This window comes from Anguilla anguilla, chromosome 6 (genome assembly GCF_013347855.1).
Source record: "Anguilla anguilla isolate fAngAng1 chromosome 6, fAngAng1.pri, whole genome shotgun sequence".
Classification (NCBI taxonomy): domain Eukaryota; kingdom Metazoa; phylum Chordata; class Actinopteri; order Anguilliformes; family Anguillidae; genus Anguilla; species Anguilla anguilla.
In genome coordinates this window covers 1873192-1886534 of record NC_049206.1, presented here as the reverse complement: position 1 = coordinate 1886534, position 13343 = coordinate 1873192, and the positions used below count along the sequence as shown (strand labels likewise).

The 13343-nt window shown below is 41.5% G+C and overlaps 1 protein-coding gene across 1 annotated transcript in view; it reads left to right on the top strand.

The window, feature by feature from the left end:
- LOC118229535 overlaps positions 1–13343 on the top strand; it is a 41295-nt gene that overhangs the window by 977 nt on the left and 26975 nt on the right. The window contains exons 2-12 of the mRNA XM_035421568.1: positions 370–465; positions 551–781; positions 2909–2931; positions 3380–3498; positions 4556–5075; positions 5380–5391; positions 7310–7712; positions 9685–9780; positions 9863–10093; positions 11301–11323; positions 11803–11921. Of these exons, the coding sequence (XP_035277459.1) occupies positions 370–465; positions 551–781; positions 2909–2931; positions 3380–3498; positions 4556–5075; positions 5380–5391; positions 7310–7712; positions 9685–9780; positions 9863–10093; positions 11301–11323; positions 11803–11921 (1873 nt within the window). The remainder of the gene's footprint in view (positions 1–369; positions 466–550; positions 782–2908; positions 2932–3379; positions 3499–4555; positions 5076–5379; positions 5392–7309; positions 7713–9684; positions 9781–9862; positions 10094–11300; positions 11324–11802; positions 11922–13343) is intronic.

Genomic DNA, 13343 nt, shown 5'->3' with positions numbered 1-13343 from the left:
TATTCTCCAATTAACATAACTCACTGACAGCCTAAAATTGTAAGCAAGCAACAATTTCCCTCGGTTTCTCTCTGACCATTCTACAAATATAAGAACTTTATATATACAGGTTTGAACAATTGAATATAGTTTGTAACTATAGCAATGTGTGTAATTTCCTACGCTCACACCTGTTTACCTGGCATGTCTTGTCATAGAGGCAATGCACTGATATGTGTCTCAGTGAACACATTGTCTTTACGCAAGCTGTGACCTGAGTCTCCATTCTAGCTCCCCTCTGTCTGAGCAGGGACTCTTGTGCTGACTGTGTAGGCAGTGAAGTTTACTATCGGTCTGTGTCCTCAGTAAAGTGTGGTCATTTATTTCCAGGAGAAACTCAGGACTGCACTGGCTCCACTGCAGGAGAAGCTAAAAGCCTTTAATGCAGAGAAACTAGTCTGTGATCAAACAGCAGAGCACATCAAGGTACTGTACTGAGGCCTTTAAATCACAGTGTTGATAATGCAGCACTGGACTGTGCTGAAATGATGGTGAATAATGTTTATTCCAGAGCCAAGCCCAGCACATAGAGAGGCAGATAAAGATGGAGTTTGAGAAACTTCAGCAGGTCCTAAAAGATGAAGAGGCAGCCAGGATCACTGCACTGAGGGAGGAAGAGAAGCAGAAGAGTCAGATGATGAAGGAGAAGATTGAGAAGATGACAGAAGAGATATCATCCCTTTCAGAACAAATCAGAACCATAGAACAGGAGCTGGGAGCTGAAGACGTCTCATTCCTGCAGGTAAGTCGTGTGTCATATCAGGTACAGAAAAAGAAACCGGCACACAGTTTAATGCTCCCAAAAGTGCATCAGACGAATCTGTCTTCATCAGGTGTAAAGAGTGCGGTGATCCATTATCCGCACACATGGATGAATCATCCAATAGGCTTCTCTGAAATATATCACTTCGAGTACACAATCAGCCATTATACAGAAAAACATTTAAAAATTACATTAAGGTGCAGTATATATAAGGATAAGACATGAGACCACAATCGGATCAATTGAATGTAGACCTGTTTTGAATCATCGCAGACATGGATCATATAATTAAAAATGCACAAGTAAGCACTGTAAAAAGTATATACTGTATAATATATACACAGAAAAACACAAAAAATATGTAATTCCAGTATACATAAAGAGAATACAATATAGTCCACTATGTGCCAATCAAAGTGGTCTATAAATTGCCCCATTACAAAATTGTAATATCAAATTCTTCATTTAAGCCACACTCGTAAGTCCGTAATGTGCACATCTGAGAGGTAAATTCTCCATATTACCACCCGTCGCTGGTCATGGTACCTTTTCTATATTCACATATTTTAATGTGGATATATTATTGACGCTTCTGGACATTTTGCAGCCCTAGTCCTGACGTTGTAGTGATGTTCGTTAATCGCTTTGAGTGCGCTGCTCGTCTGGCTCACGTAAGCTAGTCCCCATGGGCAGGAGGGAAGGTAGACTACTTGAGTGGCATTACAAGAATTGACTCTAGGCCGAGATCAACGTTTATTGTCATCAGTTTAAAACACACACGTTTTAAACGCTTGCAAGCATGAAGCATCAAACTTTCTGCGATGACAAAAACCACAATAGCAAATGGACACAGTACAGTAACAGACAAAATGGTAAAAAAGAAAGTAAAGTACAAAACTCAGTGCAGTTATCCAGCTAACTCAGTAATCCTGCTCTGTGATACAGGGTTTTACTCAGTGCAGTTATCCAGCTAACTTAGTTATCCTGCTCTGTGATACAGGGTTTTACTCAGTGTAGTTATCCAGCTAACTCAGTAATCCTGCTCTGTGATACAGGGTTTTACTCAGTGCAGTTATCCAGCTAACTTAGTAATCCTGCTCTGTGATACAGGGTTTTACTCACTGCAGTTATCCAGCTAATATATTAATCCTGTTCTGTGATACAGGGTTTTACTCACTGCAGTTATCCAGCTAATATAGTAATCCTGCTCTGTGATACAGGGTTTTACTCAGTGCAGTTATCCAGCTAACTTAGTAATCCTGCTCTGTGATACAGGGTTTTACTCAGTGCAGTTATCCAGCTAACTCAGTAACCCTGCTCTGTGATACAGGGTTTTACTCAGTGCAGTTATCCAGCTAACTCAGTAAGCCTGCTCTGTGATACAGGGTTTTACTCAGTGCAGTTATCCAGCTAACTCAGTAATCCTGCTCTGTGATACAGGGTTTTACTCACTGCAGTTATCCAGCTAACTCAGTAACCCTGCTCTGTGATACAGGGTTTTACTCACTGCAGTTATCCAGCTAATATAGTAATCCTGCTTCACGAAGTACCCCCCTGAGCTCGCTACATAAGTCTTTGGATTGGTTGCTCTCTTAAAGACTACCAGTAGGATGGCTTTGAATATGGTAAATGGTAAATGGACTGCATTTATATAGCGCTTTTATCCAAAGCGCTTTACAATTGATGCCTCTCATTCGCCAGAGCAGTTAGGGGTTAGGTGTCTTGCTCAAGGACACTTCGACACGCCCAGGGCGGGGTTTGAACCGGCAACTCTCCGACTGCCAGACAATCGGTCTTACCTCCTGAGCTATGTCGCCCTAATATGGTTCTCAGTTGTGGGTCTGATTCCGTGACGTGCCGATGATCTCCCATGATGTTGACACATTCTGTGCCCTGAAGGTTAGATCTGTTCTCACTTGGTCTTTTTTCATTTTTGATTAGACTTGCTGTTTACCCAACCTCAATAAAGATTATTGATTGCGCATATTATTGTCTGTATGCATAAAGTCGTTTAATATTCTCCAAAATAATGTTATTGTATTGATAGAATTGTCTGAGTATTGGTTGTAGTAATAAAAATTCACTCTTCTTTTTCAATTATTTCAGAGGTACAAAGATTTGGAGAAACGGTATGTGAACTCCAGCCTTTTACACTATTTAGTCTTTTAATCTCGTCTTCGTTTCTCTCTGATCAATTTAAATGTGAGGTAGTTTACAAGTACTGTAGAATTGGAACAATGATGAGTCAAATCGGACAGAAAAATTCCAACTAGAATCTAAAATTCTGAACGACAAGCATTATCGTATAAAATTATACAATGACAATGCTTAAAGGGAACATAATGATAATGTCTAGTCAATTATATTTATGATATCCTCCGCAATGCTCCTGTGAGTGTGTGTCCCTCAGTGGGGTCGGGCTGCTTCATATCTGGCAGCCAGTGGGGCTGTGTGGCAGAACGCTGGGAGGGATGGAGCCATTTTCTTATAGAATGAAGATCTGATGCTACTGCTGATAATCTTCTATGGTAATGAAGCCACGCCCTCAGCACAAGTGACACCTGAATATTATTGCAGAGCCCGGTGCACACTGGCGGATCCAGAGAAGGTTTCAGGAACGCTGATTGATGTGGCCAAGCACCTGGGCAATCTGAAGTACAGAGTGTGGGAGAAGATGCTGGGGACTGTTCAATACAGTGAGTACTGGGGGCATTGAGCTCTGCGTTGTCACTGTACAGGGGGAATCTTCAGCATCCTTTCCACAAGCTGATAAAGCCAGTCAGAGTCGTATTGGTCCTGTCTGGGTAAGAGCCCTGTGTAAGCAGTAAATCTGAAAGAAATATGTCAAAGAAGGAGTTGGATTAGGTGTGCAGAGCCAAATAAGCATGTTGTGGCAAGGTTATTCCCAGTGAGAAATTGCAAAAAGGCTTAATATTTCCAGGTGCAGTGTTCAGTACACACTCAGCAAGGTCCAGCTGATGGCCAGTAATGTTAACAGGAGACGACCAGGAAGATCAGGAGGCAGTAGACAAATATCTTGTGGTCTCTAGCAAAAGAAACATTCTTGTCACAATGTTTACTTGTCCACACACATCCTAAGCCTAACTCTTTCTTTTCCATATTGCTTGAAATGCTGGTGCGTATTTAATGTAATGTAATGTAATGTAATATTTCACTTGCACTACTACGGCAAAGAAGGAGTTAGGCTTAGATGTGTGGGGCTTACTGGCACTACAGGCTAAGGGTGTTAGGCTCTCCCACCCCTCCACCTGCTTCGCAATGTTCAGCAGAGTAAATTCTCCCCTTAGAATAACCAGCATGGCGAGGTATATCCATATAGGAAATAGGATTTATTTCTACAGAAAGAGTTCAGTATCTACACACAACAAGATGCATAAGCCTGAACTGAAGAAAACAGGGGTAGTCCCTGCTTTTATAAGCAAAAATTTAAAAAAAGTGGTGTCTAAGATTATTTGTAAGCCAACGTTTTAAGTTATTGTTTGTAGAAATTGCAAAAAAATATTTGTACTTTGGTTTGTTATTCATTAAATGTGCATATATTAAATACATTCTTCTTTACCTAGCTGAAAACAATGGTGGCCTGATACTTTTGGCCTGTACTGTGTATTTGAGGCTATAATGGTTCTGTATAATGGTTTTGTGAAACCCAGTTTATATCATTAGGAGCCCATTGTGTCTGACGGTTTCCCTTTGTGCAGATCAGTGCTGACGTCTCATTCTCTGTCCCTTCAGCTCCTGTGACTCTGGACCCAAACACAGCACATCCCAACCTCTCACTGTCTGAGGATCTGACCAGTGTGAGAGACAGTGATGAGAGACAGCAGGTTCCTGATAATCCAGAGAGATTTGATGAGTGGCCGTTTGTGCTGGGCTCTGAGGGATTCAGCTCAGGGAGACACTGCTGGGATGTAGATGTGGGGGGTGATGACTGGGTGGTGGGTGTGGCTAAAGAGTCCATCAGAAGGAAAGGTGATATGGATTGGAGTCCAGCAGGAGGAGTGTGGGGTATAGGGCTGCTCAATGGGAAATACATAGCCCTGACATCCCCAGTCCCTACAGCCCTCACTGTGCAGAGGAAACCCCAGAGGGTCAGAGTGCAGCTGGACCGGGACAGGGGGGAGGTGTCATTCTCTGACCCCAGTGACAACACTCCTCTCTACACTTTTAAACACTCCTTCACTGAGAGAGTGTTTCCATTCTTCTGGCCTGATTCTCTGCAGATCTGCCCACTGAAGGTGTCTGTAAGAATGGAATAATGCTGTGGGATTGTGGGTAAAATCAGGTGAAAAGAACTGAATTCCATCACCTCACAGAGCAGGTTTCATTTAAATATTTGCCAGTCAGACAGCATAAACAAAATATTATTTTATTTGAAACATTCTGTAGTTTTTCCATGAGAAATGTCTAATTTCTCTGATTTCACCTCACAATATTTTTACTGTGCTATATGGTGATAATGTAAGTATGGTGTAATCAGTTGAAGTGTAATAAATGCACCAGTGGAATCACTCCAGAGTGCTGCTCTTTTCCTGACTTGTCACCAGTGTGTCTCCCAGGTGTGTGATGAGGTAAGTCTCCTCCTCTAGGGCAGTATGAACACAGGCAGAGGTAAACACGCCACTCATACGCTGGGTTTGGGTTCAGTTCAAACTCACATGAGCTGATCTGATATACTGATTAGCTAACTACCCTGCAAGTGCTATGAACTCTGAGAGTGAGTTTGTAATTTTCACCTGAGCCTGATAAAACCGGACCAGTACCCGAGGGTTTGGGACGGTTCGGGTCCTAATTCTGCCTGTTTTTATTGGGTTGGGTGGGGTTTTGTTCTTTGTAGCTGGGCCTTTATATTTTGAGCACAGAGCGCTGTGTGAGCTGGATGGCAGTTGTAGGCCAGCGAGTCTAAGCTGAGCTCTGTGAGTGACAGAATGGACCCGGGGAGAAAGAATCAGAGCCGGGGAGAAAGAAGTTATAGTCAGGGGAGAATGAAGTGAGGCAGCAGCCATCGAATGGAGAATCCCAGGTCTGGACAAACTTTTGTTTTTTGATCGAGCTGCAGATGAAAGCGTGGGGTTCGTAAAATGTGAATTCTGTGATGCCCTGCTTAAGTATGGGAGCCGTGAAACAGGAGCATCAGCGTTATGACAGTATAATGCACAAGCCTGCCGCTGTGCTCCATCAACTGATCTGATCCAGACATCAATCACCCCTGTTCTGAACAGAACATCAGCGATACCCCAAACCACGGTGTGTCTACTGTGCTGATGCACTTATTAAAAGTCAGGGTCAAACCAGGTTCAGCTTCCAAAACACTGCAACACACGGGCTCTGGTCAGACTCAGGCTGAATAGAATGCGGGCTCATGGAGGGTCAGGCTGAAGTTTTTGGGCCCGTTTCAAGCTCTAGCCTGAGATTGAGGGAAATGTCTGTGGTCATACTCAATCTGTCCACAAGAGGGCGACTAAAGCTGTGCCTAGGCGTTGTCATTGTATTTGTTATCGATGACGTGAAGCCCTCCCTCTGTTTTGGACAGGTGTGTTCAGGTGGTCAACTAACTGCTGTTTTCAGAATTTCTCTGGAAGCCACTGAGGAGGACTACAAACTATTAATCTGATAATTTACATGTCTCAATTGAATTAATGTTTACTTATTTAAAGATATTAGACATATTAATTTGATAAGTGATAGGCATGGTGTGAAATAAAAAATGAATTAAAAATTTCAAACAACAAACCAATATCAAAATATTAAAACATTTCTGACACGACTGCCAGTTATAATGGAGAAATAAGAATACAATTTCTTACTCCCTTCACAGCCACAATCAAATTTAGAAAATATGTTGCTCATTTTGCTTGTCAGCACATGCTAAAACACGGCATTTCCCCCTGCCAATACACATCCTTTCATCAGTACATCATCTTATTCTTTGTGTATGTCATGCTTTCATGATGTATGTGCTTATTCCATTCGATGTATTTGCATCATAGTTTGTGACTCAAACTCTGGATTTGTGTTTCAATAATGTTTGTAGGAGAGGGTGTGTGCTTGAGATTAGCTGGGGAATGAGATTCTGTTTGGATTAACACACATGAGAGAGAACTGACAGAACCTGAAGAACAGGGCTGGTGTAAAACTGCTGGCAGATCAGCCAATCAAACCTCAGTGGTACAATGCTGCTCCCTACAGGAAGTGCTGTTTGATAATCGGGTGTGTCTAACAGGAAGAGCGAAGTAAAGCTCCTCACAGGGTAAAGCTTTGTGTTACACAATGGACCTTTTAAAAAGATTCTAATGTATGTTTTCCAGAATTTAATGAATTTCAGAAAAAAATGTATTGGAGGGAAAAACAATGTGAGACTGAGAAGAAGAACAGAGATTTGAGAGGAGGTTAAAGAGGCTTTTTTACCTGCCAGCAGAGAGTGAAACTGAAACTTAAGCTACTGGATTTAGCAGAAATCATTACTGAACTCAGAACAGTCTGAGACAGAATGGCGTCTGGATCTTCTCTCATGGAAGAGGAGCTCTCCTGTCCTGTGTGCTCTGAAATCTTCAGGGATCCTGTTGTCCTGATTTGCAGTCACAGCTTCTGTAAGGCCTGTCTGCAGCAGTACTGGGAACAGAAGGGATGTCGGGAGTGCCCAGTGTGCAGGAAAAGATTTAAGCAAGAACCTCCTCGTAACCTGTCCCTGGGGAATGCCTGTGAGGCGTTCTTAAAGGAGAAAAGTCAGAGAGCTAAAGCAGGATCTGAAGTGCTCTGCAGTCTGCATAGTGAGAAACTCAAACTCTTCTGTTTGGTGGATCAAATACCCGTCTGTGTTATCTGCCAAACTTCAAAAAAACATGAAAACCACAAAATGCGACCAGTTCAGGAGGCTGCGGAAGAGTATAAGGTAATTGTCAGATCATATTTCACATTTTACCTCATTTTTAATGGCTTGTAAGAATTTTCAGTTTACACAGTATCAAATTGTAAAAAGTTTTATCCTTTTCTTTTGTCAATTCATTGGGCTTAAAAATGATTGGGATTTAATGAAAGAACTGTATAAACTGACCATAGTTCTCAGGCAAGACTGCTGTTTGAGCTCCATACTGTGTGTCACATGACTGACAGAGGGCGACAAGAGGGCGGGGCAAAGCCAGTGTCAGACGTCCATCAGTGGAGGAACTTTTTTTTTTTCCACTGGGAGGGCTCTGATTTTTGCATGGGTCTAGATGGCAGTGTTATATTTGAAGTTCTAAAATATCAGTTATGGATGCCATGAGCTATCTATTTCTAGAAGGCTGCTCTGTGTTAATCAATTTCTTTGCCTTTGTTATATTCAACAGCATGCTTCCAGCTGCAATGTCCCTTCATTTTAAAGGTTGAATCAGTATTTGCACACGATTTGAATTTCCCACAAGGGAAACGTAAACTGCATCTGCTTTTACTGTGTATTCCAGTCAGTCTCTCCTGTGCCACCAGTCACTTACAAAAGACCATTTTCCCACTAAAAATGTGGCTTAGATACTTGTCCTCTTTCACCTGGTCAGGTTTTTCTCCTGCTAGCTAGTGAAGCTGGAGGGGAGCTGATGTCATTAGCTGAATTAGCTGGATCGAGTAGCATAGCAAAACCAGCAGTGTCACTGACTTCATTTGAGGTTGTAGATCCAGACGCTGTAGCTTTGGCACGTATCGGTGGTTGAGTGTGAATGAATAGATCCAGGAAATTCTGAACTCTGTCCTGTTCTGGATGGGGCAGGTAGAGCTCTGAGATATTTTCTGACATCCATTTTGCAAAGTAAACGCTGCCAACACTCGAGTGAACCTTTAAACTGACATGGCATGTGAAATCTGAGTAGGGGAGCGGGTTGCCAGATCAGGATTTAATGTATTTTTAACTACTAGTTTTGAATGCACGTTTTTATGCATTTTTAACAGAATGATTTCATGCATATTTACAGGAATGATGATTAATTGTCCATTAAGTATTGTTCATTGCCTTTACTCTTTGCTATAATTTTCATTCATTACATTACAGGCATTTAGCAGACGCTCTTATCCAGAGCAACTTACACAACCTTTTCTTTTTTTTTTTTTTTTTTTTTACATAGCACTTTACATTGTATCCATTTATACAGCTGGATAGATACTGAAGCAATGCAGGTTAAGTACCTTGCTCAAGGGTACAACGGCAGTGTCCTTACCCGGGAATCGAACCTGCGACCTTTCGGTTACAAGTGCAGTTCCTTACCCACTGTGCCACACTCCGTCCATTCCTGGATTAATTTTTTTTTTTAATTGTTTATGGCTGTTCTTATACTGCACTGTGGTCCCTGGGCTAATGTATTTTGTTCTTTTCTTTACACCCATCTGTAATGAAATGAATAACAATAAACAAAACTTTAACAATCTTTTCATTTCAATTAAGTGACTGTAGTTAAAACGATAGCTACAGTCCTGGCACAGATTATGGACAGACTGTATTTATAAAATGATTTTGACAATTAATGCAATATTGTGTGACTACTTCTCTTTTTGGCACAATAAATGTTGTTGTGTAATAAATGTAATATCAACATAGAACAAAAATGAAGAAATGATTCGCATTTATGTAAAACAGATGATAATTGCACTTTTCTATATGTATTACTTTATTCCTGCATAATTGAGCATTCTAATGTATCTTACTTGTAAATTTTATAACCAGCTCAAACACATGTTTAGTTGCCAGTATTTCTTTACATAAAATTGTCAAATTCATGCAGTGAAAACCATCATTTTTGGCCTGTATATTTTGTGCTCTTGTGCTGTCTGTATAGGCAGTGAAGTTTACTATCAGTCTGTGTTCTCAGTAAAGTATGGACTCTGTCATTTCTTTCCAGGAGAAACTCAGGACTGCACTGGCTCCACTGCAGGAGAAGCTAAAAGCCTTTAATGCAGTGAAACTAGTCTGTGATCAAACAGCAGAGCACATCAAGGTACTGTACTGAAGCCTTTAAATCACGATACTGAAAATGCAGCACTGGATTGTGTTTAAATGGTAAATCATATTTATTACAGTGTCAGGCCCAGCACACAGAGAGACAGATAAAGATGGAGTTTAAGAAACTTCAACAGTTCCTAAAAGATGAACAGGCAGCCAGGATCGCTGCACTGAGGGAGGAAGAGGAGCAGAAGAGTCAGATGATGAAGGAGAAAATTGAGAAGATGACAGAAGAGATGTCATCCCTTTCAGAACAAATCAGAGCCATAGAACAGGAGCTGGGAGCTGAAGACGTCTCATTCCTGCAGGTAAGTCATGTGTCAGAGTCACACGTAAAACATGTTTATCAATATACACTCCTTGGCAAAAAAAAATGGGCCAAGCCCAAAATGGCAAAATATTAAGCTTTTAATGGTCTTAACAACCACTCTTTGGTCAGGAAATTAGCAAGAATTAAACAAATAGACAAAGTAACTTAGTATGAGAGCTTTTCCCTTTGATTTCTTTAAATGGTTAAGCCTTGTGGGTATACTTGTGGACAGCTTTTTACAGAAAGAAGAGTCAATGTTATTTCATTCAATGTTGATGGCTTCAAACAGTTGATGAGTAGTTGAAAAATGTTTCCCGGTTAGTTTGTTTTCTGAGGTCTTGAATTCTGAAGTCAGTTTTAGTAAGCTTTTTTCCCGTCTTTGAGAACTGTAAATTTCAGCAGGTGGTCATCCCTGCATGATGAGGCTTTGGGCCTTCCAGATCCTTTCTTTCTGGCAACATTACCTGTTGTTTCAAAGCGTTGACCTATTCTCTTAATAGCGGATAGAGAATTAGGGATTACCTCTGCCTTTAGGGTCTTGTTAATTTCAGAATAGCTACAGCTGGCTTTACGAAGACCAGCTATGCGGTTTCTGACAGCAACCTCTGCATGATATTTTGCTTTTATTGGAGCAGATTATCTCGCTCCTTTAATGTGGGTCTCACAACACTGCATACTGTAGATCTCTCTCTGCTCTATCAATCCTGGTTCCATTTATAAACTTGTTATCAGGCCCTTGATGCATTGGCTGCATCAGGTGTGGCAGATAACCAAATAATGACTAATCTTTAAAAAAAAAAAAACATCCCAGGAGATATTTTTGTAATATTTTGTACATGCAGACATGTGTTAGTTTGAATTTTACATCAAACATTTTAATCATTGTCATGATTTTACCTTTGCGTACAAGAAGACTATCTAAGTAAATTTCCCTGTTTCTAGCTTTTCCCCAAACAGTTAACTGCAGCAAAAGTAAACAAGCAAATGGTAGCACTGGATGTCTCAGGAGTGCATTTGTTTAATTCTTGATAATTTCCTGACCAATGATTTGTTGTTAAGACCATTAAAAGCTTAATATTTAGCCGTTTTGGGCTTGGCCAATTTTTTGACCCAGGTGTGTACTCATATTGGAACATATTGCATTGATACAGTTTTAATAGTCTGCGTATTGATTATAGTGATAATCTCTTATTCACTTATTTCAGAGCTACAAAGACGTGGAGAAACGGTATGTAAACTCCTGCCTTATTCTCGATTCAATCTTTTAATCCTCTCTTCCTTCCTCTCTTCAGTATAAATATGAGGGGTAGATCACTAGTACTGTAGCATTTCATGAATAATGAGTGAAATGGGACCAGATGGATAAATTATAAAAAGAATGTTACATTCATACCTAAATGAGTTATCTGATTTAATGATACAATGATTGTCTGTGTATCATGTTAATTATAATGATAAACATCATTATAATCATGGTACAAATAATGGGTAAAAAATTGTACTTCTCCCCGGCATTCTCCTATGAGTGTGTGTCCCTCAGTGGGGTCGGACTGCTTCATATCTGGCAGCCAGTGGGGCTGTGTGGCAGAACGCTGGGTGGGATGGAGCCATTTCCTTATAGAATGAAGATTTGATGTTGCTGCTGATAATCTTCTATAGTAATGAAGCCACGCCCACAGCACAAGTGACTCCTGAATATTATTGCAGAGCCCAGTGCACACTGGCGGATCCAGGGAAGGTTTCAGGAGCGCTGATTGATGTGGCCAAGCACCTAGGCAATCTGAAGTACAGAGTGTGGGAGAAGATGCTGGGGACTGTTCAGTACAGTGAGTACTGGGGGCAGGGATCTCCACATTGTCCACATTGTCACTGGGAATCTTCAGCATCCTTTCCATATTGGTCCTGTCTGTGTAAGAGCCCTGGAGTGATAAGACTGAGCACCAGTCCTTAATCTCATTGGGTAATTAATTTGAGTGAAATCTTATCTATCCACCCTTTATCCATACCTGCTTATCCTGAGCTGGGTCGCGGGGGATGCTGGAGCCTATCCCAGCGTGCATTGGGTGAGAGGCAGGAATTCACCCTGGAGAGGCCGCATGTTTATCACAGGACACACACACCATTCACTCACACACTCATACCTATTCGCAATTTAGAGTCTCCAATCAGCCTACCTGCATGGCTTTGAACTGTGGGAGGAAACCGGAGTACCCGGAGGAAACCCACGCAGAGAAAATGCAAACTCCACTCAGTAAGGCCCCAAGCCGAGATTCGAGCCCAGGATCTTCTTGCTGTGTGGCGTCAGTGCTACCCACTGCACGACCGTCCCACCCAAATCTTATCTTAGCTTAAATTGCAGTTAGCCTAAAACCGTTGGGCTGGAGTGTAAGTAACATAAACAGTAAAGCTGCAAGAAATATGGCAAAGGAGTTAGGCTTAGATGTGCGGGGCTTACTGGCACTACAGGCTAAGGGTGTTAGGGTCTCCCACCCCTCCACCTGCTTCGCAATGTTCAGCAGAGTAAATTCTCCCCTTAGAATAACCAGCATGGCGAGGTATCTCCATATAAGAAATAGGATTTATTTCTGCAGAAAGAGTCCGATACCTACACAGAACAAGATGGATAAGGCCGAACTGAAGAAAACAGGGACGGTCCCTGCTTTTAATAGGAAAAAGTGTTCTAACGATAACATACATAATTCTGTGTCTACTTGGTATGTGGTTAATACATAATCGTAAAGTAAGATTTAACAAAGTAGATGATTGGCTATGTCTAGTCATATAGCATGAATCCTGAATAAGCACACGGTGACCAATTCATCTTAAACAAGTCTTTAGTCTTTTAAGTCTTAGTCTTTAATCTATCAGTTACGATCAGGGTCCTGGGCAGCATGGTGTCATAGCCGGTTCCTCCCTGGCAGGACAGCAGGGAGAGGATAAGTAGGAAGGCCAAGTTCACCTGTTTGGACTTCTAGAAATGCATCAGCAACACAGAGAAAGAAGACACGCACACGCACATGCACACACACGCACGCACACACACACACACACACACACACACACACACAGACAAACGTACATGCAGTATTTCTAACTTATTCTTGTCCTTGGGAGGTTCGCTGCCTGGAGACGGAGGGGCCCTGCTGCAAGGCCTGGGAATTTAGTGTTGCACAGACTTCTAGTTATGCTAGAGAGAACTCTCCTCCCTTCAGCAAACTGAATGGACAGACTGCCAATTATTAATTTAA